We start from the raw sequence: 25,678 nt of genomic DNA on the forward strand, positions 1-25,678 counted from the left end.
TTGCTTGGTGCAAATTTTATCTTTTAAATATCATACTTTATTTGTGCGTTTTTCCCCAGCGCTTTTAACTTTCGGCGTGAAAGAATCAGCCATGGTTAACAAAGTTTTCACTTGTATCAATGTTCTCGTCCTGGGCTTTGTGATGGTATCAGGCTTTGTGAAGGGATCCGTGAAAAACTGGCAGCTTACCAAAGAAAATATGAATGCTAATGACAGTATGTGTTTGAAAAAGTAAGTGGTCAAGTTTTGGGATGTGTGTGCACATGGACAGACAGCTCATTTTTCAGATTTAAGTCAAATTTATACTCATTTTAATGTATTTAACAACACACTGTTCATGGTATCACACATCATGAAACACGTTCTTTTTTTAATCTAATTTTAATGAGTCTTAGCAATATTCTTTACCATAATGAAGTAGTCCAAAGGTATTTTTCATAATGTTTGGAATGTATTTTGGGTATATTATTCATTAAAACTGGGTATAACTTTGTAAATTCACACAGTGGTATTTGGAGAGTTAATTCTCCTTTAAATTTTAATATTGTGCAGGTTCACCAAATGACCTCTGCTCCCTTTTAAATCTCCACCACAATTATTTCAGTCTTAACTTCAGTTTTTTATTTCAGGCACATTTTTCTATTTGATAGCATGGTAGTACCCTGCTTCATTATAGATGCCCTCCAGTTTAAGTTTAACAATGTAAAGACAGTAGGGATGGGCAATGTGCAGGGACAGAAAGGGAGGGAGGGCTTTCTTGAGACATGAACTGTCATTTTTATATCCAGCTTTTTCCAAAGCAAATTATACACCTAGTACCTGGGACAGTGCTTTGCATATAATAGATTCTGTGTGTGTGTATGTGTGCTGATGTCTTTTTTAAAAATTATTTCCCCCCCAATTACATGTTAAAACAATTTTAGCATTCTTTTTTTTTTTAATTTATGAGTTCCAAATTCTATCTATCTTTCCGTCTCCTCCCCCTTCCTGAGATAGTAAGCAATCTGATAAAGGTTATAGAGCACATAATAGATTCTTTTTTTTCTTTTAAAGAAAGTTATTAATTTTTCATATTCTTTTTAGATTCTTAATTATTTGTTGAATGAATAGGTAAGTGTCTGATTATGTGACTGGGGGCTTATTTGTATGAGCACCTAATTAAAATTAAAGGAATAACTGTCCTTAGTAAAAATGAGATGCTACTAAGAGTAATACATGATTAACATGGTTCATATTTCAAATAATATCTTTCTGAGATCTACTTCTGCTACAGAAAAAGGGGCATTCATTCCTTGGTAATATTCATGACCAATATATTGGTAGCCCTTCATTTTCCTATATAGTAATAGAGGATGGAGGCAAGCCAATCAAAAGTGTGCGTTGAAGTAATGGAGTAAGGTTGAAAAAGGTTGTAGTAAATATTTCCACTTGGTATCCACAGGGCATAGTGAAATGCAAAGCCTCTGTCCTGATCACCATTACCTATACTGATTGACTTCTGTACTTGTTGGTAGATTTTCGTTGTTGTTTAGTCGTTTTCAGTCCTGTCTGACTCTTCATGACCCCATTTGCAGTTTTCTTGGCAAAGATACTGGAGTGGTTTGCCCTTTCCTTCTCCAGCTCATTTTATAGATGAGAAAACTGAGGCAAACTGGGTGAAATGAGTTGCTCAGGGTCACTCAGCTATTTAAGTGTCCGAGGTCATATTTGAACTCAGGTCTTCTCTTCTTGACTCCAATCCTGACGCTCTATCCACTGTGCCACCTAGCTACTCTTTGGGAGGATACTTGCTCTTTATCTGTTCCCTCTGTCTTTAGGTGCTAAAGCTGTAAATGCCTGGAGCTAGCTTGGGATCTGTCTGTTTGCATGGCATCACCTTTGTCTTTATCAATGTTTAGATTGTGAATCTTTTTGTCATTCAGCACAGCCTTGTCCACCCCTCATCAGCCCAGGAAAATACATTCCAACTAACAGTTTCGTTTTCATTAACCATTCCTCTACTCCCTGTTCCAGCATTGATCAATTTTAGACTGGCTAATTGGACAAGGGAAGCATTTTTCAAACTTTGGAATTTCTGTGATATCCAAATGTTCTTATTGCCCTCTGCCTGTATTTCTGCCAGGTGCTCAGATAAAGCTACTTTATTAAAGATAGGTCTAGTGTATCATAGTTTCAGATTTTATGAACACTGTATCATATATTTTTTCTAGCCATATAGTAGATCCCCACCCCCAGCTATTCAGTGTAGCCCTAAATTGTATGACAATTTTGTATTAGTTCAAATCAAATGTGTTACAGAAGCTTCAGAGCAGAGTTGGGTGTGGAATGAACTTTGTGTTTTATTGATGTTATTCCGAATACAGGGACGTTTTCCCCCCTCTCTCAATGAGAGAATGCTATGTCTTGCTGTTTGGAATAAGGAATTGCTACGATAACATTGCTATGCTTTTATCAATCTGTCCCACTATTTTGCAATCTACCCACTTTTCTCCATTTCTTTTTACATCTATTCATTTCTGAATAGGTCACTTCCCCCTTCAGCTAGCTATCCTTTGTAACAATAAAAGAAAGACATTCTGACACTCTATACCATGTTCCACACCCTTAGTCCCTCAGCTTTGTCAAGGATTGAAGAGAGATCCTTTCTTATCTCTTCTTGGTAATCGGTGAATGTTCCGTATCCCACATGCTTTCCCTATCACCTTCACTTCTCAGAATCCCTGTCTTTTTTCAAGACTGACTTTAAATGCTTTTCTAAGTTTATCTTCCATGTACCCTGTATTATCTTGCATGTACCATTTACTTACATTTTCTCAAATGTGAGCTCCTTGAGGGCAGGGACTATATTTGCCTTTTTTTTTGTATCTACAGAGTTTAGCACTTCAACCTGGCACACAGCAAATGCTTAATAAATGCTTGTTGATTGATTGATTGATCCCATGGTCAACTGTCAATTAAAGGGGGAGAGTGTGAGATAAGCAAGCCTTTGAATTATGTATCAAAGCCACTCCTGCTTCTTTGAATATGAAAGAGGGAAGGACCAATAGTACTACCAATTTCAGTGAGATTTGGAAATAGGTCAGTGTCGGCCAGGGGACCAGAGGTGGAACAAGCTTCACTCCTTCATCTTTCACGTGGCTTCTGGTCTTGTTGGATGCAGGCAGGAGGACAACAGACTATTCTTAGGAGAGCCCTTAGTAGTTAAAGAAACCAAGTTTTACTTAATATTATTTTTTTCTCTTTCCCCTTCAGAGAACATATTTAGTAGAGTACAGATGAATAAGCCCCACCAAATAGAAATAGAGTTGATGTTGAATATAAGCTTCTACAGGGCATGGCTTTTTTTTTTTTTAACCCCTTGCCTTCATAGACTCAGCATAGTTTTCAACCTGTAGTCTGTGGTGTTGACTTTTATTTTTTTTTTTTAATTTTTTGTTTGTTTGTTTGTTTGTTTTTTGCTAGGTAGTGGGGTTAAGTGACTTGTCTAGAGTCACACAGCTAGTGAGTGTTATGTGTCTGAGGCCGGATTTGAGCTCAAGTCCTCCTGACTCCAGGGCCAGTGCTCTATCCACTGTGCCACCTAGCTGCCTCTGTGGTCTTGATTTTTAAAAAAAAAATCTTTTGATAACTCTATTGCATTATCATTTCCTTATAACTGGTTTCCTTTTTATGTATTTTATTTTTGCATTTAAAAACATGATTCTGACAAGGGGTCCATAGACTTTACTAGACTCCCCAAGGGTTCCATGGCACCCCTCCTCTTGAAGTCAAGGAAAATTCCCATCTGGAAAATAAAACAAGGTATCTCTTTCCTGAGGACAGCACTTTTTCTTCAAACTTGATGTGGTTTCTTTTATCTTAAACCAAACTGAGGAGATTTCTGGAATTAAAACAAAACAAAACAAAACAAAAAACTAAATACACAGACCACAGGTTATGAACTCTTATAGGCATCTGATCCCATGATGTTGAGACTAGTGATAAGATGGCTTTTTGGGTTACTTGTGGAGCTGGTCTTAGCACTTTATAATGACAGCCCTTCCTGATGGGGAAATGCAACAGTGAGCTAGATTTCTCCTACTGTCACAGTGTGATTTCCTTAAAGACACAGAATTGTTGAGTGGGAGGAGACTGCATGAACATTGGTTTATGTTAACTGCTGGTGATGGAGGCAGGAGGAGAAGGGACCTGTGTTTCCTAGAACCTTAATTGACCCTCAAAGCCCTTTCCTGACTTACATATCAAACACATTCTTGGGTCTCTTTCTTCCTTTCCCCCCTTCTTTTAGTTCTACTCAACTACCTGACCACCCAGAGTGAGGCCTTAATGAAATTCCTTTTGCTCCAGCTTCCAGACTTGGTGCTAATTTCCTGTGCCCGTCCCTTTCCCATGCTTTGATCTTCCTCAAAACTACAGTTTATCTAGCAGGAGTTCTCAACTTTGTTTTTTAAAAAAATATTTTGATAGCTATTTCAATATAACTGGTTTCCTTTGTAATCCTATGTATTTTATTTTATGCATTTAAAAAACATTCTGAGAAGTTTTGCCAGACCTACAAGGGTTTTCTGACACAAAAGCTTAAGGAACCTTGCATCCAAGATGGAGCCATTTTGGAACATCCAGCACTGTTGTCCTGGAACCTTTCTTCTCTTCTCCCTCAATGTTCTTAGTGCCCTTGTTCTTTTCTTTTCACTGAAGACAAAAGTCACAGAACCCTTCTTGGTTTCTTATGCCTGGAGAGCATTCAAATCAAACCCATCAAAAGCAATCTTGATTTATTCTAATCAAAATCACCACCTTTATCCTTGGCTCACTTGGTAGAAGAAAGAAAGGGTGGGATTTGCAGAGCATCCTTGAAGCTTTTGCTTGCTGTTCGCTGCCTGACTTGGCAATTATGGGGACATTGGAGCACAGAGAGCCTTTGTTAACAGGTTTTCCTACAGTCTCATCATTTCTGTATATATACAAGGTTGAAGGTCTCCTTCTATAAGGAGATATCTATTTGCAGAAGTGCCTCTTGACTTTCTAAGTAAGTCGTCTCTTCCTTTTGTCTTTCCATGCTCTCACTCCTGAGCTGTTACCCCTGGCAAAATCCTATTTTTGATTTCTTTTTCATTGTTTAGCCATCTTGTCTTTGTCTTTATCATAGGTTATTTTGTAATGGAATCCAGCGCTCCAGGGTGTACATTCCTTAATCTTTTGTGCACACCAAGGGTGTGTTGAGGCAGTTGTGGCTTGGCTGTTAGTCTTAGGAGGTGTGTATATGTTGGCTGAGGAATGAGCTACCCCCTGCTGTGTGGTCTTGCTTACTTATTCTCTGGTTCTGAACATCCCATGATACTCACTCTCCCTTAGCCCTCAAATTCAATCTATTGCCAGCTTTGGTCATTATCTCTTGCATCCATCCCACTGTCTTTCATTCTCCACCACCATTTTACTTCATACATGGACTACTGCCATCATCCAATTATTGGATCATCTATTTATTTTAGTCCTAATAGTAGGCAAAGTCAACTTTTAATGAAGCGGTTTCCTCTGCCCCCAACACATAGACACATCTCAGTTTTCACCCTATCTTGCTTTTTCTCTTACCCTATCTTTTATTGAAGTTAAACTACATATGACCAGTGATTCATAGATGTTTGAATTGAACTGTAGGAAAATGCTCAAATTTATAAACTTTGACCCCAAACTCTGATACCTCAAAGGCTATTTTAAAAAGTTATTCCTTTGTGGATGTGGCTATCCAAAAAGGAATCAAAGGAGTTTAGATACCAGTGGGAAAGCCTCCTAATCCAGAGTCATCTTTTTAAACCAGTTTATTAGTCCTATGAAAAACAAGGTTCATGAAATTGTGTGGACATGCCTTTAAATATGTTCATAGTGTTGTTATGTGATTAAATGACCCTTTGTCTCTGGCAGTTAGTTGTTCAGTTGTTTCAGTTGCGTCTGACTCTTCATGACTCCATTTGGAGTTTTCTTTGCAAGGATGTGGGAGTGGTTTGCCATTTCTTCTCTAGCTCATTTTACAGATGAGGAAACTGAGGCAGGGTTAAATAACTTGCTCAGGGTCACACAGCTAGTCAGTGTCTGAAGCTGGATTTGAACTTGGGTCTTTCTGACTCCAGGCCAGGGGCTCTACCCACTGCATCACCTAGCTGCCCCTATGGTAGTTAACTGTGTCCTTAAAGATCAGCAATCCTCTTGAGGGCAGGGACTGTTTGAGATTACCTTCTATTTACATTGTACATAGTCTGCATGTACCTAATTATTTACATATTGTCTCCCCCATTAGAATATGAACCCCTAGAGGGCCAGGATCAAGTTTTTGCCTTTCTTTTTATCCTCAGCACTCAGTCCAGTGCTTTAATAAATGCTAATTGACTTAGTGACCAACTGAAAAGGTGATAAGATGACTTTGGGGAAGGTGGTCAACAAGACACTCTACCTGTGTCTACTTGAGCCTATGGGATAGAAGCAGATGTAGGTGTTTATTTGAATCATTGTGAAGTTAAAAAAAAAAATCTTCCCTTCCTCCCCACCCCAGAGCAAAATTAGTCTACTTCTGGATAGCCAAAGCTGCAAAACACATCCAATGACCTCATGGTGGGGTGGAAGCCCCAAGGCTTCCACAAAGACCAGCTCAGGGCCAGCTTGGAACAAAAGCAGGTGAAGAGTTATTGGCTATTGACTATGCCTCAGGCAAACCAGAGAGGTCAGATAAAAACAGGAGGGGATTATAGAAGACCATCTCTTGCAAGCTGGACTCTTCCCCTAGACGAGACAATAGAAGAAAAGAAAATGAATTCTGGAATGAATTGGACACTCATTCTAAATGCAGAAGTCATTCCAGTCAAAATACATACGGCTAGACTTAAGATTCACTTGGCTTATTACTTAGACAGAAAACACTTTGTGACTGTCCTTAAAGGAGATGTGGGGGGGTCTGGCTGCAGTTAGGAGGATGGGTCTGCTCCTAGGAGCCAGCACATGCCGCCAGCTCCAGAGCAAGAGATGCAAGCTTCTCTTACCAAGAATAGTTGGGAAAGAGCTGTAGGGATGAAGCATGTGTTTTCGTCTGTGAGTGTTGGTGCCTTCCCTCTTTGATGTTTTTGTGATCTTGTCACAGAGCCCCTGCTTTCTCTCTCAAGTGAAAGGCAGCATGGCATAGCATCCTGGACATGGCATCAGGAAGACTTGGACTCAGGCCTCACCTCTGACACTTAAAGCCCATTAGAAATGTTACATATTGCAATTTAAGTGTTCTGAAACCCCTAAATTTGGCAGTGAGCTTGATAACTATTCTGTACTAGTTGAAACATGTAGATTGAAACTTAAGTAATATTTGTCTTTTTTTCCCCTCTAGTGGCAGCTCCATTGGTACTGGTGGTTTTATGCCCTTTGGATTTGGGGGTGTCCTATCGGGGGCGGCCACCTGCTTTTATGCTTTTGTAGGATTTGACTGCATTGCAACCACAGGTAAATGGATGGGCTTGGACATTGTGGCCATGGGATGGTTTGGGGACCAGTGGTTACTATGACCTTTTGGCTCGTCTTTCCTCAGCTAATTTTGTACCTGAATCATAATTCATCTCTCATTTAATATGCTTAAAACCATTCCTATGCACCTCAATACATTGTAGGGTTGCAGTTTGCTGTTTATTTCTTTCCTTGATTCCTCGTCTAGATGGCAAAAGGAAACCTTTTATCATTAGCAGAACCAGTGATATTGAAAGTCAGTCATACAGTCTGATTCTGACTCCTGGGACCTATGAGTATCATGCACTTAGATATGATTCAGTGGAAGTATAACCAATTACAAAGAGCTTTCCTCTTATAACACTCTTCCTTTCCTGTCCTAAATTGCTGCCTATTCACTACAGATGTGGAAGCTACATCATGCTATTCAAGACTTTGTATTTCTTCTCACCATTTGTCTTTGGGTTCCCAAAATCCCAAGGGGAAGAATCTTATTACTGGTACTAAAGGTCTTAATATTTTCATTCTCAAATAACAAGACTTATTAAATAGAAATGGAATCATTAATAAACTTCAAATAACATGAAAGGTCAATTAATGACTGTTCAACAGCCTGAATTGGACTGCTCTCAAATCAACAAGCATTGAGTACCTACCCTCATAAAAGGCACTGTGGGGCCATGAAAGGTAGGTGCTTGAAATTCAAAGAAATGTGGGAACCAGTTCCTACTCTTAACAGTCTAATTGGAGATCATTTAACTGCCAGGTCAGCATTATAGACAGGAAGTACTATAGTCGTTCAAAAAGGGAGATGGACATGATCAGAAAGACTTCATGAAAAACATGGAGTTGGGCCTTTGTGGAGGAAAGGAAGGAAATAAACTTTTACTAAGCACCTACTACGTGCCAGGTACTATCCTTTACAAATATTCTATGATTTGATCCTCACAACAACCCCAGGATGTAGGCACTATTATTATCATACCCATTTTGCAGTTATGGAACCTGAAATAGGCAGATGTTAAATGATGTGCCCAGAGTCTCACAACTAGAAAGTTTCTGAGGTCCAATTTGAACTTGGGTCTTCCTGACTTCCTTACTTCCACCACTCTATACACTGTGCCACCTAATTGCCTCTGGTAGGATTTATGAAAGGTAAGAGAACTAGGGAAAGGTGGTAGTATTAATACCTGCCTTGAATGGAAGGTTCAATTGAAATTTGGCTTTTATCTTGTTGATAATGGAGAATGATTCTTGAGCATGGGGTTACATGTACAAAGAAAGTGTTTTAGGAAAACTTAAGTTGGAAGACTCATTGGCCACTTACTTAATTTTCCTTATCTGAGCTTGTTTACTCAGGGTTGAGAATGGCCATATTACCCTGGATGTATCTGATCTCAGAAGCAAGGCAGAATTGGGTCTAGTTAGTTCTTGAATGGGAGACTTCCTGGGAGTTAGTATTTACTCAGTGCTTGGTGTTAACTGAGTGTGATTTGTTTTCTTACGTTGCAGTGAATAAAAATATTAAAGTACATTTCAATGTTGTATGAAATTATAAAATACATTTGTATGAGACTTATTTACTCAGTCTACATAGTTGCCTGCTTATTCATTATATTGAATCATTTAATGAAATGGACTCCTTGCATTAACTGAAACTCCTGTGGGTCCAAAACTCCCAGGTTGGGAACCATGGTTATAGATAGGTATGATATAAATATAAATATAAACATAATGTAAGTATAGATAGGCATAATATAAATCTGGTCTCCTATTACCTTAGCAAAGTGACTGGCACATAGTACATATTTAATAAATGTTTATTGATTGATTGATTAATTAAAAAAGATTGAGCCTGGAGGCAAGGGTACTAGTTAGATATGAGGTGATGGGACTTTAACTAAGGTTCAGGAAATGAAAAGGAAGAGATACATTATTAATAATTGATATTATTAATATTGATCTATAATACAATAAGATAGAATTGTTAATAATTCATAGTAATGGAGAGTTGACAAGGCCTAGAGATTGGATTTGAGAGAAGAATAACTCCATGATTAACTATAGGATTCATGTTACCACAAATAAGGAGACTCTTAGTGTAAGAAATTTATTGAAGGGAAAAGTGAGGTTTCATCATGGTGGGTTTGAGGACATCCAGCTGGAGAGTTCCAGTAAGCAGTTGGAAATGTGGGACTAACGCTCATGAAAAAGATCAGGGTTCGAGCTGTTGGATTTGGGAATCAGTGGATATAGCTGCTTATTGAAGTCATGTAAGCTACTTGGAAAAAGATTATATCTCAGAAGAAGCCAAGGATCTTTTAGTGGGAGGAAGGAGAGAGTGCACTCCTATCCCAGCACTTAAGGAAACGGAGATGAGGAGGCGTGTGAAGTGATAGGAGTATATGGAGTACATTGCCAAGAAAGAATCGCAAAATAGCAGAGCTATAGAGGTGTTGTAAATCATGAAGTCAGTGGATAAAGCTCTACTCAGGAGGACTTGAGTTCAAATCTGGCCTCAGACACTTAATAACTGTGTCACCCTGGGCAAGTCACTTCACCCTGTTTGCCTCAGTTTTCCTCATCTGTAAAATCAGCTGGAAAAGGAAATGACAAACAGTATTTCTACCAAGAAAACCCCAAATGGGTAGGGAAGAGCTGGAGATGACTGAAACAACTCAATGATAAATAATAATTTTTATAGATGATGAACCTAAGACCTTGAAAGACGGGAGTGGCTTTCCTGGGTCATATGGATCTGGCAGCAGAATTCAGACAAGGACTCATGTTCCCTGGCTGCTGTTTGTGCTCCTTAGACTCTGCTTTCCTCTTCAAGAAGGGGATGGATGGATGCTCAGTTACATAGAGGTCAGGGAAGGATAAATACTGAGAAGTCCTTTGGATTTGGCAAGTGGGGATGCACTGATAGCCTTGGAAAGAGCAGTTTCAAATAACAAAGCCAGAAACAAGTTTCCAGGGTATAAGAAGGTAATGACTTTAGTGGAGGAGAAGAGGAAGGGTGGTTTCATACTCATCTGTTTGATAGGTAAGGATGGCTTAGTAGAGATTATTGTGTATCTTTAATTCCGTATTATTTAAGGCTATAAATTGCAGAACAATTGTAAATCTATGTTGGTAAAGGGAGTTTCCTTACTGAGTTTCACATTCCAGTGAAATCACAAGAAGAGTCATAAGGGCTTAGTCTGTTAGTATCCATAAATACTTTGGGAGTCTCTTTGCCTGAATTTGTGAATGCATTTGGACAGACTAGGATGTGACCACATAGGGAGTAGAGAGAGTGCTGAGCCTGGACTTAGGAAACAGGAGTTTCATTCTTGGCTCTGACTCTAACTCGGGCAGTTGTACAGTAGAAACAGCAATGGATTCAAACATAAAGGTTTGGATTCTGGTCTTTTAATCTGTGTGAATTTGGGAAAGTCACCTTTCTTGGCCAAAGGGGTTGGATGAGATGATCAGTAAGGTTCCTTCTAGCTCTGAATCTATGATGATATTTCAGTAATCTTTTCTGAGCCTCATTTTACCCATCTTAAAATTTGGCTAATACCAATAAAATTTAGATAATGTATTCTTCATTGGGTTATGAGGAATATGCTTTCCAAAACTTTAAAAGTAGTCTACAAATGTGCGAGTTATTATTTGGTCCATTTTTTGTTTACATTTGAAGGTCTTAGTGTTAGAAGGTTGCTATTTTGGGCTATGATATCCTTTCTTTGTGGCATATTTCTTTCTTTTTTTTAATAGGTGAAGAAGTAAAGAATCCCCAGAAAGCTATCCCTGTGGGAATTGTCGCATCTCTCTTGATCTGCTTTGTAGCTTACTTTGGGGTGTCAGCTGCTCTTACTCTCATGATGCCTTACTTCTGCCTGGATGTCAATAGCCCATTGCCTGATGCGTTTAAGCATGTGGGCTGGGAAGAGGCAAAGTATGCCGTGGCAGTTGGCTCTCTTTGTGCTCTTTCTACCAGGTGAGTTTTGATTTAGTTAAAAATGTTTTTAAATGTTTAAATGTTTTAAATGTTTTTTAAAAAAAAAATAAAATATATAAAAAAACAAATATAGAATACATGAAAATGGCATCTAGATTGAATGCTAGTCTATGTCAGATTATTCCAGTTATTCAACAGTGAGTGATATGTATTTATTTTTTGTTTGACTCTGTTCCTATATGGTGATAAATATCTTGGCCATAATAAATCCTTTTTTTTCTTAATAGTATTTTATTTTTTTCCAATTACATGTAAAGATAGCTTTCAACATTCATTTTTGTAAAATTTTGACTTCCAAATTTTTCTCCCTCCCCTCCCCCCTCCCAAGATAGCAAGCAGTTGATATAGGTTATACATGTACAATCATGCATAACAACTATTAAAGACCATTTGAAGAAATGTCGCAATGTGCCCCAGAAGGATTACTCATAGTGATGAAATAATGGAAGTGAAATATTGGAGTATTGTTAATTTTCTGTTTGACCCATACTTAAAAGACGGTCTCATGACTGAGAGTTGGGGGGTTAAGAGATGTGGGAAGGAAATGGATCAATTATATGTCTTTGTTTCCAGTGCTATTGCTTTATTCTTGATGAGCTCACTATAATTATAGCCTGATGAATTTTGCCTTTTGTCCCCCTAATATCTAGTCTTTTAGGTTCCATGTTTCCCATGCCTCGAGTCATTTATGCAATGGCTGAAGATGGACTGCTGTTTAAATTTTTAGCCAAAATCAGTGAAAGGACCAAAACTCCAATTATAGCAACATTAACTTCTGGTGCCATTGCTGGTAAGAATTAAGAAAAGATCTATAAGAGAGTAAAAGTCAATGGTGTGGTTATTTTCAAAAGAAACAACTTGTATCTCATGGGCAGGCAGAAATGTTCTTACAGTTGAAACTGAGTCCACAGAAGTGAGTCTTTCTTTTGTGAGATTCATCAGAGAATTGTGACTTATTTTTCACTATTCAGTCAGGAGAACCCAAAACACATTTTCTTCCTCTGAAACTATTCACCCCTCCTCTTAGTCAATTGATTCCATGTTGATCTTTTGACCAGGTGATTTCCTCTTTAACTGTGTAAACCAGACATTTGGTTTATGTGTGTTATAGACTATGAACTCATTGAAGAAAAGGATATTTCCCCTTTGGAACTGTTGTTTTGTTATAGGTGCCAAATGTATCCCTGGGGATGTGAACAGAAAGAGGTCTTCTCAGTTTAGGAAGTATTACTTTTGAAGTTATCTTGGCTCAGAACTTGTAAGGAATTTCAGACCCCATCAAGAAGAATGTGTTTAAGTCAAAACAGGAAGGAAACTTGACAGATACAAGGTGATGGGAAATCTGGAGTTCTCATGCCAGATTTCTGCAAAATTTGAAAGTGATAATGTCTGCAGTTGTAGTGATAGGTTGAGTTCTCATTAATGAGCAAAAATCCTCAAATGAATGAGTTATTCTCTAAATATTGTCAGTATTGGCATGTCTGTTAGTTACAGGATTTAAGGTGTTTAATATAAGAGAACCAGTCTATGATGCAATTAATACCTTGATCTCATTCTTTTTAACTGCTTTGTAAGTAGGCAGGACTAGGTCTTCAGGGATAGATTACAAATATGGACAAGGTAGATAGAAATGTTAAAGGACCTACCAGTTAACTTAAAGAATTGTTTGATGAGTAGAAATGGAGGAAGGACATTGCTATTTTGCTTAATTTGGAAAGTATTTTAATTTGATCATATGTGTTGTTTATTGGATCAAGCTTAATTTCCTTCTTGTGGAGAGGAAAATAAGGGAAAATTTTTATGGGGAAGTAGTAAAACATGCCATTCACCAAAACAATTCTGTCATTCTGTGTTTTTTTTTTTTCTTTCTGGTCAGCATTTGTTGATTTCATAGTTCTTAGAGTAGGAATTTAGGCATTTGTGGTATGTTTGACTTGGTGATAGTTTTAACAGCACAGAAGGCCATTTGTAATTCTTTTGCTGCTATTAGTACTAAGTCTCAGGGAGTCACTAACCCTAATTTCTAGCTTTGTCTCTGTCATTTAAATAATTGTGTGACTTTAGACAAGTCACTTTAATCCCACTGTTTTAAAGTGGGCATTATAGTTAAAAATTTAGAGCAACCACAAAGTGAAAGTTTAAAAAAAAAAACTAAACTATCCCTTTTCAACAAAGTTTGATCAACTGGCCAAAAATAATGAGGTAAATTGTAGATCAGTAAAAGACCTTGGTAATGAGGCCCAGTGAGATAATAAATGCTGAGATATTTATATTTTAATTGTACATACATATATTTAAGTAGTATGTGGCTTTTAAAAACTGGGCATTATTCTTACAAATTTATAGCAATCATAAAATGAAGTTAAAAAAAAAAAAACAACTAGATCAGGGGTGGGGAACCTGCGGCCTGGAGGGCCACATGTGGCCTCGAGGCCGCTGGTTCCCCAACTCTGAACTAGACCATCCCTTTTCAGCAAATCTTCTGGATCAATTGTCCAAAAATAGTGAGGCATACTACTTAAAATATATGTATGTATAATTAAAATATAAATAAATACATACAAAATATTTCAAATAACCGCATACCTTTTCTTTCAAAAATTTATAAAATCAATAGACTTTATTAGAAATTTGGCTTTTCATTTGGACAATTATATTCTCAATATTCTGCCAGTGTTGTTGTATGTTTAGGAGACATTAAACACAAGTCCCCAAAGAATTGGAAATGTATATTACATGGAGACATGGTGGGTATAACCAGGCTACAACATATGAGCCATGAGGGACTTTAGGAGATGTTAGAGGGGTGACCACCCAAGAGCTCCATTAGTATCCTCAGGATGTCAGAGGAAATTGGGGTTGGGTTGTAGCCCATGTAGGGAACATAGAACACAGTGAACATTAAAGGACATAGACAGGAGTTGCACAAGATGGAAGGCATGGGTGGGTTTTGATGTATATTACCAGGAATATCCAGATTGAGATGATAGGTCTACTTGAGTATTCTCATGAGCCCAGTCTTCCTTTCTGAGAACTTCTTCTAGGAATATACAGAACCCGTATACTTGTCCTCTGGTAGATCTGTGATTCTTTCAACGATCTGTATCCATAATTTGCAACTCTTGTCCTTTCTTCCTTGTTTTAACCACAAGGGGGAGGCTCCACTCAACATACTGAGGGACCTTCCTCAGTTTCCCCTGATATCTTAAGTATATCTACCTTAGTGGAGAACATAGACTGTTCATCAAATATCTCTTGCAGTTGAAGAACTGGAAGAAAGGATACTTTTGAAGAAATTGATGATGGTGCTGTATAACATTAGACTTTTCTTAGGTAAAAATCACGTCCCAGTGATTATCCTACACTATGGTTTGCTTTTTAGCTATACGACTTCTGGTCTTTCTGGTCATTACTTATTGTTCTAAAAGCAGCCCACAGAGAGACAGAACATGTTCTCTTCCATTTGAGTTCTTTGAATAGGAAATTAAATCTTTGTGGTATATGTAGCTGGGTGGTAGTTTAACAGCCCATATCTCTGACTTCATCAGATGCTGGTTTCTAATTCCCTTTCAGCTGTGATGGCGTTTCTCTTTGACCTGAAAGACCTGGTTGACCTGATGTCCATTGGAACTCTTCTAGCATATTCTTTGGTGGCAGCCTGTGTGTTGGTATTACGGTATGAATTTTCTCTTTTCTCTTTATGCACTAATCACTAGCTGTCTATCATGGAACAAATGAAGACAGCAGCTTGATTCCCAATCTGTGTAGGAAGGGTGGGCTTGTTAGACAGTGACAAAAACCCATGACAAAGGTAAATAATAATCCCAGTCTTGTGGCAAGAATGATAGCTAGTTGGCCATGTGCTCCATTGGCATCCTCTTGATGTCAAGAAAAAAATGAAGAAGGCCCTCAGAATTTGGGGTGGTACACTATGGCAAGCTTAGCAGCATGGACAGAAGTTTCACAGAATGGGCAAACCTGCATGACTTGTGATCTTCATCATTGGGGTCATGTCCACATCAATGAAGTCACTGATACATTTGAGCATTGTATAATAAATCTCTTAGAACTATGGTGTTGATTTTTGTGGGGGGTGGAGCCAAGATGTTGGAGTGAAAGCAGTGACTTGCTTGAGCTCTCCCCCAAACCCCTCCAAATACCTGTAAAAAATGGCTCTAAACAAATTCTAAAGCAGCAGAACCCGCAAAAAGACAGAGTGAAACAAATTTCCAGCCCAAGACAACCTAGATGGTTGATCAGAAAGGTATATCGCACCGGGCGGGGAGAGGAGCACAGTTCAGCGTAGGCGCATGGGCCGCAGCGACCCTGGAGCAGCCCTCAGAGGACTGAATTGTGGGAAGCTGTGGTGGTTTCCAGACTTCTTAACCCACAAACACCAAAGATAACTTAGAAGGTCAGTGGGAAAAGTCTGTGACTGTGGTGAGAGAAGGAGCTAGGTATCAGCTGCAAGTCCCAAGCACGGCCTCTGGGGCAGCAGCTACCTCCTGAGCTTCTGGCCCACAGACTGAGGGGGAATTGGGTGGCTGATCAGAGGGGGATTGCAGGGATCTCTCCGCCAGTGCTGAGGCAGGAATCTCTTGCTTTGCCTGTGCTTGGATCTGGGTCACAGTTCTGAGGGGCGGACCTGGGGCAAGGAAGAGCGCTGGCAAGGAGGAATGCTGGCGTGGTGGAGCTTCTTGTGGCGGTGGAGAGGAAACACCCCGCCCCTTATCATACCACCCTGGAAGAACTGAAAATTTGCAGGTCTCTAGAGGTACCTCTGAAAACAGCTGTACAAACCCCCGAAGCTTGGGACAGTACATTCTCCACATTACCTTAACAAAGAGTTTAAAACTCAAGTAATTGGCCGGGATCATGAGTAAGCAGCGCAAAAAGAGTCAGACTATATTATCTTACTTTGGTGACAAAGAAGATCAAAACATACAACCAGAAGAAGACAACAAAGCCAAAGCTCCTACATCCGAAGTCTCCAAGGAAAATATGAATCAGTCCCAGGCCTTGGAAGAGCTCAAAAGGGATTTTCAGAAGCAAGTAAGAGAAGTAGAAGAAAAACTAGGAAGAGAAATGAGAGTGATGCAAGAAAATCATGAAAAGCAAGTTAACAGCTTGCTAAAGGAGACCCAAAAAACTACTGAAGAAAATAACACCTTAAAAAATAGCCTAACCCAAATGGCTAAAAGGGTCCAAAAAGCCAATGAGGAGAAGAATGCCCTAAAAAGCAAAATTGGCCAAATGGAAAAGGAAGTCCAAAAGGTTACTGAAGAAAATATTTCCTTAAAAATTAGAATAGAGCAATTGAAAGCTAGTGACTTTATGAGAAATCAAGACACTGTAAAAGAAATCCAAAAGAATGAAAAATTAGAAAACAATGTGAAATATCTCATTGGAAAAACAACTGACCTGGAAAATAGATCTAGGAGAGAGAATTTAAAAATTATTGGAGTATCTGAAAGCCATGATCAAAAAAAGAGCCTAGTCTTCATCTTTCAAGAAATTATCAAGGAAAACTGCCCTGATATTCTAGAACCAGAGGGCAAAATAGAAATTGAAAGAATCCACCGATCTCCTCCTGAAAGAGATCCCCAAAGGAAAACTCCCAGGAATGTTGTAGTCAAATTCCAGAGTTCCCAGGTCAAGGAAAAAATATTACAAGAAGCCAGAAAGAAACAATTCAAGTATTGTGGAAACACAATCAGAATAACACATAGCTGCTTCTGCATTAAGGGACCACAGGGCATGGTAATATTCTGGAGGGCAAAGGAGATAGGATTACAACCAAGAATCACCAACCCAGCAAAACTGAGTATAATCCTTCAGGGGAAAAAATGGTCATTCAGTGACATAGAGGACTTTCAAGCATTCTTGATGAAAAGACCAGAGCTGAATAGAAAATTTGACTTTCCAATACAAGACTCAAGTGGAATGTGAAGAGGTAAACAGGAAAGAGAAATCATAAGAGACTTATTAAGGTTAAACTGTTTACATTCCTGCATGGAAAGATGATATTTGTAACTCATGAGAACTTTGTCAGTATTAGGGTAGTTGGAGGGAAAAAATTATATATATGTAGATAGATAGATATAGATAGATAAATAGATAGAGGACACAGGGTGAGTTGAAGATGAAGGGGTCATATCTGGAGAATAAAATTAAGGGGTGAGAGAGGATTATACTAGGAGAAGGAGAAAGGGAGAGATAGAACGGGGTAAATTATCTCACAAAAAAAAAAACAAAAGAAAAGGCTCTTAGAGTGGAGGGGAAATGGGGAAGGTGAGAGGGAATGAGTGAATCTTATTCTCATAGGATTTGAATTAAGGAGAGAATAACATACACATTCAATTAGGTATGGAAATCTGTCTTACCCCACAGGAAAATAGGGGGGAAGGGAACAAAAGAGTAGGGGGATGATAGAGAGTAGGGCAGATTGGGAAAGGGGGTAATCAGAAACAAATACTTCTGAGGAGGGACAGGTTCAGAAGAAAGAATAGAATAAAGGGGGAGTGGGATAGGATTCAGGGAAATAGAGTTAGTTTTTCACAGCATGTCTACTATGGAAATGTTTTGCATAACTGCACATGTATAGCCTATATTGAGTTGCTTGCCTTTTCAATGAGGGTGGGTGGGGAGGGAGGAAGGGAGAAAATTTGGAACCCAAAGTTTTAAAAACACATTTTAAAAAAAAAAATGTTTTCACATGCAACTGGGAAATAAGAAATACAGGAAATGGGGTACGGAAATCCATCCTGCCCTACAGGAAAATAGAAGGGGAAGGGGTTAAGAGAAGGGGGGGAGAGATAGAAGGGAAGGCAGACTAGGGGAAGGGGTATTTAGAATGCATGCTATCTTGGGGTGGGGGGAGGGGCAAGATGGGGTGAAAATTTGGAACTCAAAATCTTGTGGAAGTAAATGTTGAAAACTAAAAATAAATAAATTTATTTTAAAAAAAAACTACGGTGTTATATTGCCCACTTTCTTTCAAAAGGAAGACTTTGGCAGGAAATACTCCATTACCGGAACGAGGTGGGGGAGAGTATGACAAAAGTAGGCAGGAGACAGGATTTCTAAATTAGCAGAAGTCCTGGAGCAAGGATTTTCTTATGGCCTAGCCAGTGTATATGTGTAATATCTATATATAAATGTGTATATGCATAATTAATTTTTTATTGATATCTTTTATGTTTTACATTATCATAACTTCTCTCGTTCTTTCTTCCTAACCTCCTCCCTGAGAGCTATCTCATATAACAAATAGTATTTTTTAAACACAAAAAGAGGAAAAAATCAACACAATTTATCAATGCATTGAAGAGGTCTGAAATGTGCAATGTGCAATACCTGTGGATATTTCACCTCCATAAAGGGGTGTCCTCTCATATCTCTTCATTCAAATCATGCTTGATCTTTTACAATTTTACTATATTTACTTTTGATGTTTTTGGCGTGGCTGTTCTTTCCATTTACATTGTTGTCATTATTGTATATGTCATTTTCTTGGTTCTGCTTATTTCAATTTGCATCAGTTCACATAGATCTTTGCATGCTTCTCCCATTTTCATCTCATACAACACAGTAATATTCTGTTACATCCATGTACCACACTTTGTTTTGCCATTCCCCAATCAATGGGCATCCACTTTGTTTCTAATTCTTTGCTTTCACAAAAAAGTGCTTCTATAAATAATTTGGTGTTTTGAGGGACTTTCTTATCAGTAGTTTCTTTGGGTTAATGGAACCAATAATGGAGTTTCTGGTTCAAAGGACATCTTAGTCATTTTGTATAATTCCAAATTGCTTTCCAAAATGATTGTACCATTTCACAGCTCCAACAATGCCTTACTTAGTGTGCCTATTGTCACACAACACTGATTATTGCTATTTTATATCATTTTTGCCACTTTGCAGGGTATGAGGTAAAACCTTTGGGGTTGTTTTGGTTTACATTTCTCTTATTAATAATTTGGAGCATTTTTTCATGTGGTTGTACATACTTGGCAATTCTTTTGACCTGTTTGTTCATATTCTTTGACTTTTAATGATGATAATGGTAAGAACTAACATTTATTAAGCACCGACTATGTGCCAGGTGCTTTATAGTTATTATCTTCATTTGATCCTCACAACAACCCCTGGAGGTAGGTGCTATTATGATCTGCATTTTATAGTCAAGGAAATTGAGGCAAAAAGAGGTTAAGTGATTTGCCCAGGATCACACAGCTAGTAAGTGTCTGAGGCTGGATTTGAACTCAGGTCTTCCTGACTTCAGACCCAGATGCTCTATTCATATTCCACCTTGCTGCCCCATTAGTCTTATATATTTATTAATTGTTTATATATCTTAGATAGCAAACCCTTAGAGAAATCTGATTTAAAAAAAAATCCCCCCCCCCATTCAACCACTTCTTTTATTCTAGGAGCATTAATTTTGTCTATACTATATAGAAACTTTTCAGTTTTGTGTCATCAAATGTATGTATTTTTGTAATTTGTATTTCTGTTTTGCAATTTAGTAATTGACTGTTCCTTTTTTTTTTTTTTTTGTTAAAACTGCATCTCCTACCCATGGCTGTAAATGATCAGATTCTCTTCAAATTTTTATAGTGTGCTAATTTTTATATAGTATTTTTATAGTGTAGAGGATACAACATTTTTAATATTAAAGTGGAATATAGTGTAAGGTGTTGGTCTAAGCCTAATTTCTATCAGACTGATTTAAAGTATATGCAGCTTTAAGGATTGCAGATTGTTTTATAAATATTCTTATTTTCTTCTCACAAAAACCCTGGGATGTTGGTGCTATTATTACCCCCCATTTTATAGATTGGGAAACTGAGGTTGAGAGAGGCAAGTGACTTGCTCAGAGTCACAGTAAGTCTCGAAGCCAGATTTGAACTCAAGTTTTCCTGACTCCATATTTAGCACTCTATCCAGTGCACCAGTGCACCATCTCACAGCTTGGTCTTAATAGCTAGGAGAATAAAGTAATTTTTGTGGCATTTTGGGAGTTAAAGAGTTGAAACTAATTTTTCCCCTTTGACCTAATTATAGAAAGAAGGTCATGGCAGTAACTGTTATTCTTTTGTAGGTACCAACCAGAGCAGCCCAACTTAGTATACCAGATGACCAGAACAACAGAAGAACTAGATCTTGTGGATCAGAATGAAGGAGTGAGCAACAGTGATTCTCAAACAGGATTTTTGTCAGAAGCGGAGAAATGTTCTCTAAAAACCATATTATTCCCAAAGAACACAGAACCTTCTAAACTCTCCGGGTCTGTTGTGAATGTCTCAACCAGCCTCATAGGTAATCTCTTTACATAAGGCACCAACATTGTTAAATAATAGCAGATAATGATAACTCACTTCTGTAGGTTTTTAGAGTCTTTCCTGTGAGGTGGATAGTGGGAAGTTGGCCAGGAAATTGAGGCTCAGAGAGTTGAAGTAGCATGCCTGCTGGTGTTCACATAACTACTGAGTGTCAGACCGGGAACTTGAACCTAAATTTTTGGACCCTTGAGTTCTGTGCTTTTCCCCTCTCTGTACCACGTTGCCTCTCAGTAAGCTTTGTAAGCACTTTTGGCATTTTAATGGTTTCTGGCAAATCTGAAGGGTGATGAGAAGGCACCTTGCTGCTTGCCTAAGGTGATTATGATTTTGGTGCAGTATTTTAATAGTCACATTAAGAGAACAAAATGGAAAAAAGTATGCCTTGCCCATGGAAAATAAACATTTCTTCTGAGGGGAGGTGGAGAATGTCTGATGTTAGTCTTAGAAAGCCGGGCGAATGGTTATTTTTAATTTAATTTATTTAATGCCTCCCGTTTGGTTCTCTTCAGGGATTCTTATTATCATCTTCTGTGTCGTCACTGTCCTTGCTAAAAAGGAACTTGGGCAGGGGACCCCATGGGTGATCTCTGTCCTTGTAGGATTAGTTTTCCTCTGCTTTGTCATCACCCTCCTCATTTGGAGACAGCCTGAGAGCAAAACCAAACTTTCATTTAAGGTAAGTACCTGTTTCCAGATATTTTCTACAGAAAGATTATTTGGAAGATTAGTGACTGTGGGAACTACCATTCTAAAAAGACTACAGTATCGTATTGTACCCTCTACTCTGTGTACTCTCCTAAGAGTATTTTCAATAATGGTGGCCACTGCTAGCCACTTTCAGGGTGAGTGACACTTTTGAGATTGGGGACTGAGTGTGTACTGACTAACCCATGTAGACAGCTAAATCTGTTGACTGGGTCTCGACACCAGATCACCTTTCTGTTTCCCATCCCACCCATTCAGTCATCCAGGCTGTCTTACTATCTGCTTACTTCCACATGTACCCCTTCTCCTTTACCTTTTACATCCCCTTGCTTCCTCCTACAAAATTCACTTTACTGGTCATCTCTCTCCTATATGTGTTGACCTATTAGAATATAGGCTCCATGAAAGCAAGGACTTTCTCTTTTTAAAAATATGTACATATGTATCCCCAGCACTTAACACAGTAAGCATGTAATAGAAGGTAATTATACAAAGTAATGCTTTCTCTTTCATTCATTCATGTATGTGAACTTGTTTGGGGCCATGAGCCCTAAAGCCTGTTAACAATGTCTTGTTAAGAGATAGGAGATAGTTCCTGAGGTCTTTAGGAGTAGGGTGGTGGATATGTGGGGATCCCCTATGAGGAGGCTAGGAGAGATCATTATCACCCATAGGACCATAGACTATCAAAGCTAGAAAAGATCTCAGGCCATCTATTTCAATCTGTACTTAAAATAAGCATCCCCTCTACAATAGACAGACCCAGGTGGTCATCTGGCCTGTGCTTGAACACTTCTTTTGAGGGGAACCTGCCACCTAGCAAGGCAGTGCAGTCCAATATTGGATAGATTTAATTGCTAGGAATCTTTTTCTTATATTAAGCCTTTCTTTCAGCAAATGTGGAAATTAGAGTTAATTATTAAGGCTGAGGGCCACATTCTCAGCTGTGGCACCCATTCCTGTAGAATTTTGCCCTTGTAGAATAATATGGATGTTTTCCCTTCTCATAGTTCTAGATTTCCCTCTGTAAGGATCAATCCCTTGGGAATTTGGGTGTCTCCAGGCCCTGCATAGGTGTTCAGTAGAGCCAGTCCTTAAACCTAACCTTGTTTCTTTGCAGGTGCCCTTCTTACCATTACTTCCTATTTTGAGTATTTTTGTGAACGTCTATCTCATGATGCAGCTGGATGGTGGTACCTGGCTCCGGTTTGCTGTGTGGATGTTGATAGGTAGGTGGGAGTTCTGAGACTTCTCTTTATCATGTTAAACATCTTTTATTTCCATGTTCACTCTTTCTGGAGGGAGCTGAGCCCTCTTGAATATTATCTGCCTCTTTGTCCCAAGGCCTCTAATGCTACATTGCTTTTTCTATCCTCTGCTATTTTTAGTAAGAAACTTGATTTATTAGAGACTTCCCATATTTCATAATAAAATATTAAAAAAAGATTCATTCAGCAATTTTCTCTAAAGCAAATGAATTTCTAGTGGGATTTTCTTATGGAATACTTTGCATTTTATAACCCAGGCCGCTTATCTCAGTTGCTAATGAGGCCAAGGTTATGAGCTTGAACTACATACAAGTTGGTGAATTTCATTTAGAAAAGAAACATTTCCATGGGACTGTATCCAGAATCCTAGCCAACTTATTTGACAAATGTAGGTTGTGGCCACAAAGGGAGCCTGTGATAAATTTGGTAATCTGCTACAAATGTCGTCGTCAGTCCTGGGGGTGGGGGGGGGGGGTGGACCTGAATGGAAGTTGTTGGGAGTGACCATGATGACCTCATGTGAGGTGCTATAAAGTGGAGGTAGGTCTACATTGGGTCTGGTTGGAGTGGGGTAACCCCCCCTTCCCACCCCAGTACGGGTGAAGTCACAGCTTAGAGCTATTCAGCCACTTGCTGGCTGTCAATGGCATTGATATGGACAAGAAGCACCATTACTGTAATGAGATATAGTCATTTAGGCATAATGCCCAACTGCATTCCAGTGTGGTCAAAAGAACAGGTAATTTTTAAAACCAAGCTGTTCCTTACCCTTTTCTCTGTTGTGTTTGTGGCACAAGGCAAGTTTCTTCATCATTTCTCCCCTAGCCTAGAATATGGATGCTCTCGACTCTCTGTTCCTTTTCATTCTGGCCCAACAGTCACCAATTCTCAAAGTATAGAGTCAGGAGAGCTATTTAACATTTCATCATAAATTGGCATGGCTGCCAGTTCCCTAAAGGAATGAAGTAGGCTCACTTTCTTGACTCCCATAGGATGGCTTGGTTTGTACAGCCTTACAGCCAGTAGGATCTGAATTCAAGTCTCTCCTGAAACATTGTCTTGGAAAGTCACTTAACTTTCCAGTGTCCTAGGAGACTCTCTAAGTTTGAGTTTTGATTTGCAAGGGTAGAAGGAGTTTCTATACTGCAAATTTTCTACATAAAATCATCAAGTCCAGACTACCCCATTTTGTTCCCCACCCCCCAAAGATGTTTAGGTGAAGGTCCCCCCATCCCATAAGTAAAAGCATTGGTGCTGTATCACAAGATTAAACGCATTCTGTACCCTAGACTTTTAACCAAGAGTTTTATATGAGGGCCTTTTTTATCCTTAGTGAGTTGTCATAAACACATCCGCAGCCCCTCTGAAGTGAAGCAGCAGCCTACTAAGTCTGTATAGGGAGAATAGCCTTAGGGGCTGCAGGGCTCAACAGATGGATAGGTAGAGTGAGGGCACTAGGGGAACCTGCTGCTGGGTCCGACACAGGCACATTCAGATGACCCTGCAGTAAAATGGTCCTCAAGGGTGGGGGCAGTTTTGCCTTTGCCTTTGAGCCCATAGGAGGCCCTTAAGAAATGCTCAAGAAATTAAATGGAAGAGTCATTGAGTTTGTCACCACACCTTGCATGTCATGCTATTTAATAAACGTGTGTTGATTGGCTAATCTTGGGGGCTTACTACTTAGTGCAGTGAGGTCTGCAAGTGCTTTGAATCTGATTTGAACCAAAGATGTCCTTCATTGTGTTTGTCAGTGTATATCCCTATTTGAACATTGATTTTCCCTTTTCTAGTTTTATTGGTGCCTTTTGTTTTCCTATCACATTCCTTTCCAAATATATCCCTCCCCCCTTCTATGTACTTAGCCTTCCCTTGTACCAAAGATTAAAAATGAAATAACATTTATTTTTCCAAATATAGTAAGCCAGTCCTGATTGGCCTTACCATCTGCATAACCCCGAATTCAATGCTGCATAGAAGTCCCTTTAGTGAGCGATCCTGTTACCTTTAGTGAGTGATCACCCATTGTCTGGTTTTAAACAGGGATAGCACTTGGCTGTGCATTTTGGCTGGGGCTAAGGAGCTTGAACCAGGGACACACAACTTCGAGGTTCCAGTGTGTTAATGCTGAATTTTCTTTCCCCTTTCCTCTTCATCCTCACTCCCCAACAGGTTTCCTAATTTACTTTGGCTATGGTCTGTGGCACAGTGAAGAGGCATCCCTGGCAGCTGGTTCAGTGAGAACCCCAAACAACAGTTTGGACCACTGCAAATGATCCATGGAGCCCTGGACTGTGGCAGTGACAGCTACTCCCTTCAGAGAAGAACAGCTTTTGCCTCCATGACTCAGAAACAAGAAAAAACACATAAGTGTGCCACCCCTCCCCCTCTCTCCCCTCATGCCTTCCCTCCAATACTAACCACAAGGTGCAGTTACTTGAGTTGTGGCCTCCCCTAAAAGCTCATTTACCTTAGAGACAAAACTCCAAGGAATTGAGCGGCCCTCCAGTCCCCCTAGACAAAGTTATGGCCTGGGCCACTTAGTTGAATGCTGGCTTTGTTTTCTTCTCTCCCTTCCCCTTTCTTTAAGTCAAAAGAAAGCCTCTCTTCCCCTATTCCATAGGTAGGGTGACCACTGCCATTGGCAAAATTGAGGTCCTTTCTTTGGCTTCCCCTCATGAGTTAGCTCCTTCCTCCTCAGATTCTATGTCTCAATTTGAAAATGCCTCATCTCCATAAGTTCAGTGCCCCATTTTGTAATTAAGAGTGTTGGGCGATAAGCTGTGTACTGCATCCAAGAAGGGTCCCATTCCCCCCCCCCCCCAAATGGGTCAATCCTGGGGCAGCTAGGTGGCACAGTGGATAGAGCTGAGTTCAAA

At 39.2% G+C, this 25,678-nt stretch overlaps 1 protein-coding gene across 1 annotated transcript in view; it reads left to right on the forward strand.

Moving 5' to 3' along the window:
* Positions 1–25,678, forward strand: part of SLC7A1 (solute carrier family 7 member 1) — a 39,703-nt gene extending 14,025 nt beyond the window's left edge. The window contains exons 4-12 of the mRNA XM_027877695.1: positions 60–231; positions 7,367–7,479; positions 11,242–11,464; positions 12,136–12,275; positions 15,059–15,161; positions 20,589–20,806; positions 21,339–21,505; positions 22,655–22,763; positions 24,972–25,678. Of these exons, the coding sequence (XP_027733496.1) occupies positions 60–231; positions 7,367–7,479; positions 11,242–11,464; positions 12,136–12,275; positions 15,059–15,161; positions 20,589–20,806; positions 21,339–21,505; positions 22,655–22,763; positions 24,972–25,075 (1,349 nt within the window). The 3' untranslated portion in view covers positions 25,076–25,678. The remainder of the gene's footprint in view (positions 1–59; positions 232–7,366; positions 7,480–11,241; positions 11,465–12,135; positions 12,276–15,058; positions 15,162–20,588; positions 20,807–21,338; positions 21,506–22,654; positions 22,764–24,971) is intronic.

The sequence above is a fragment of the Vombatus ursinus genome, unplaced genomic scaffold (genome assembly GCF_900497805.2).
Source record: "Vombatus ursinus unplaced genomic scaffold, bare-nosed wombat genome assembly UNPS02014813.1, whole genome shotgun sequence".
Classification (NCBI taxonomy): Eukaryota; Metazoa; Chordata; class Mammalia; order Diprotodontia; family Vombatidae; genus Vombatus; species Vombatus ursinus.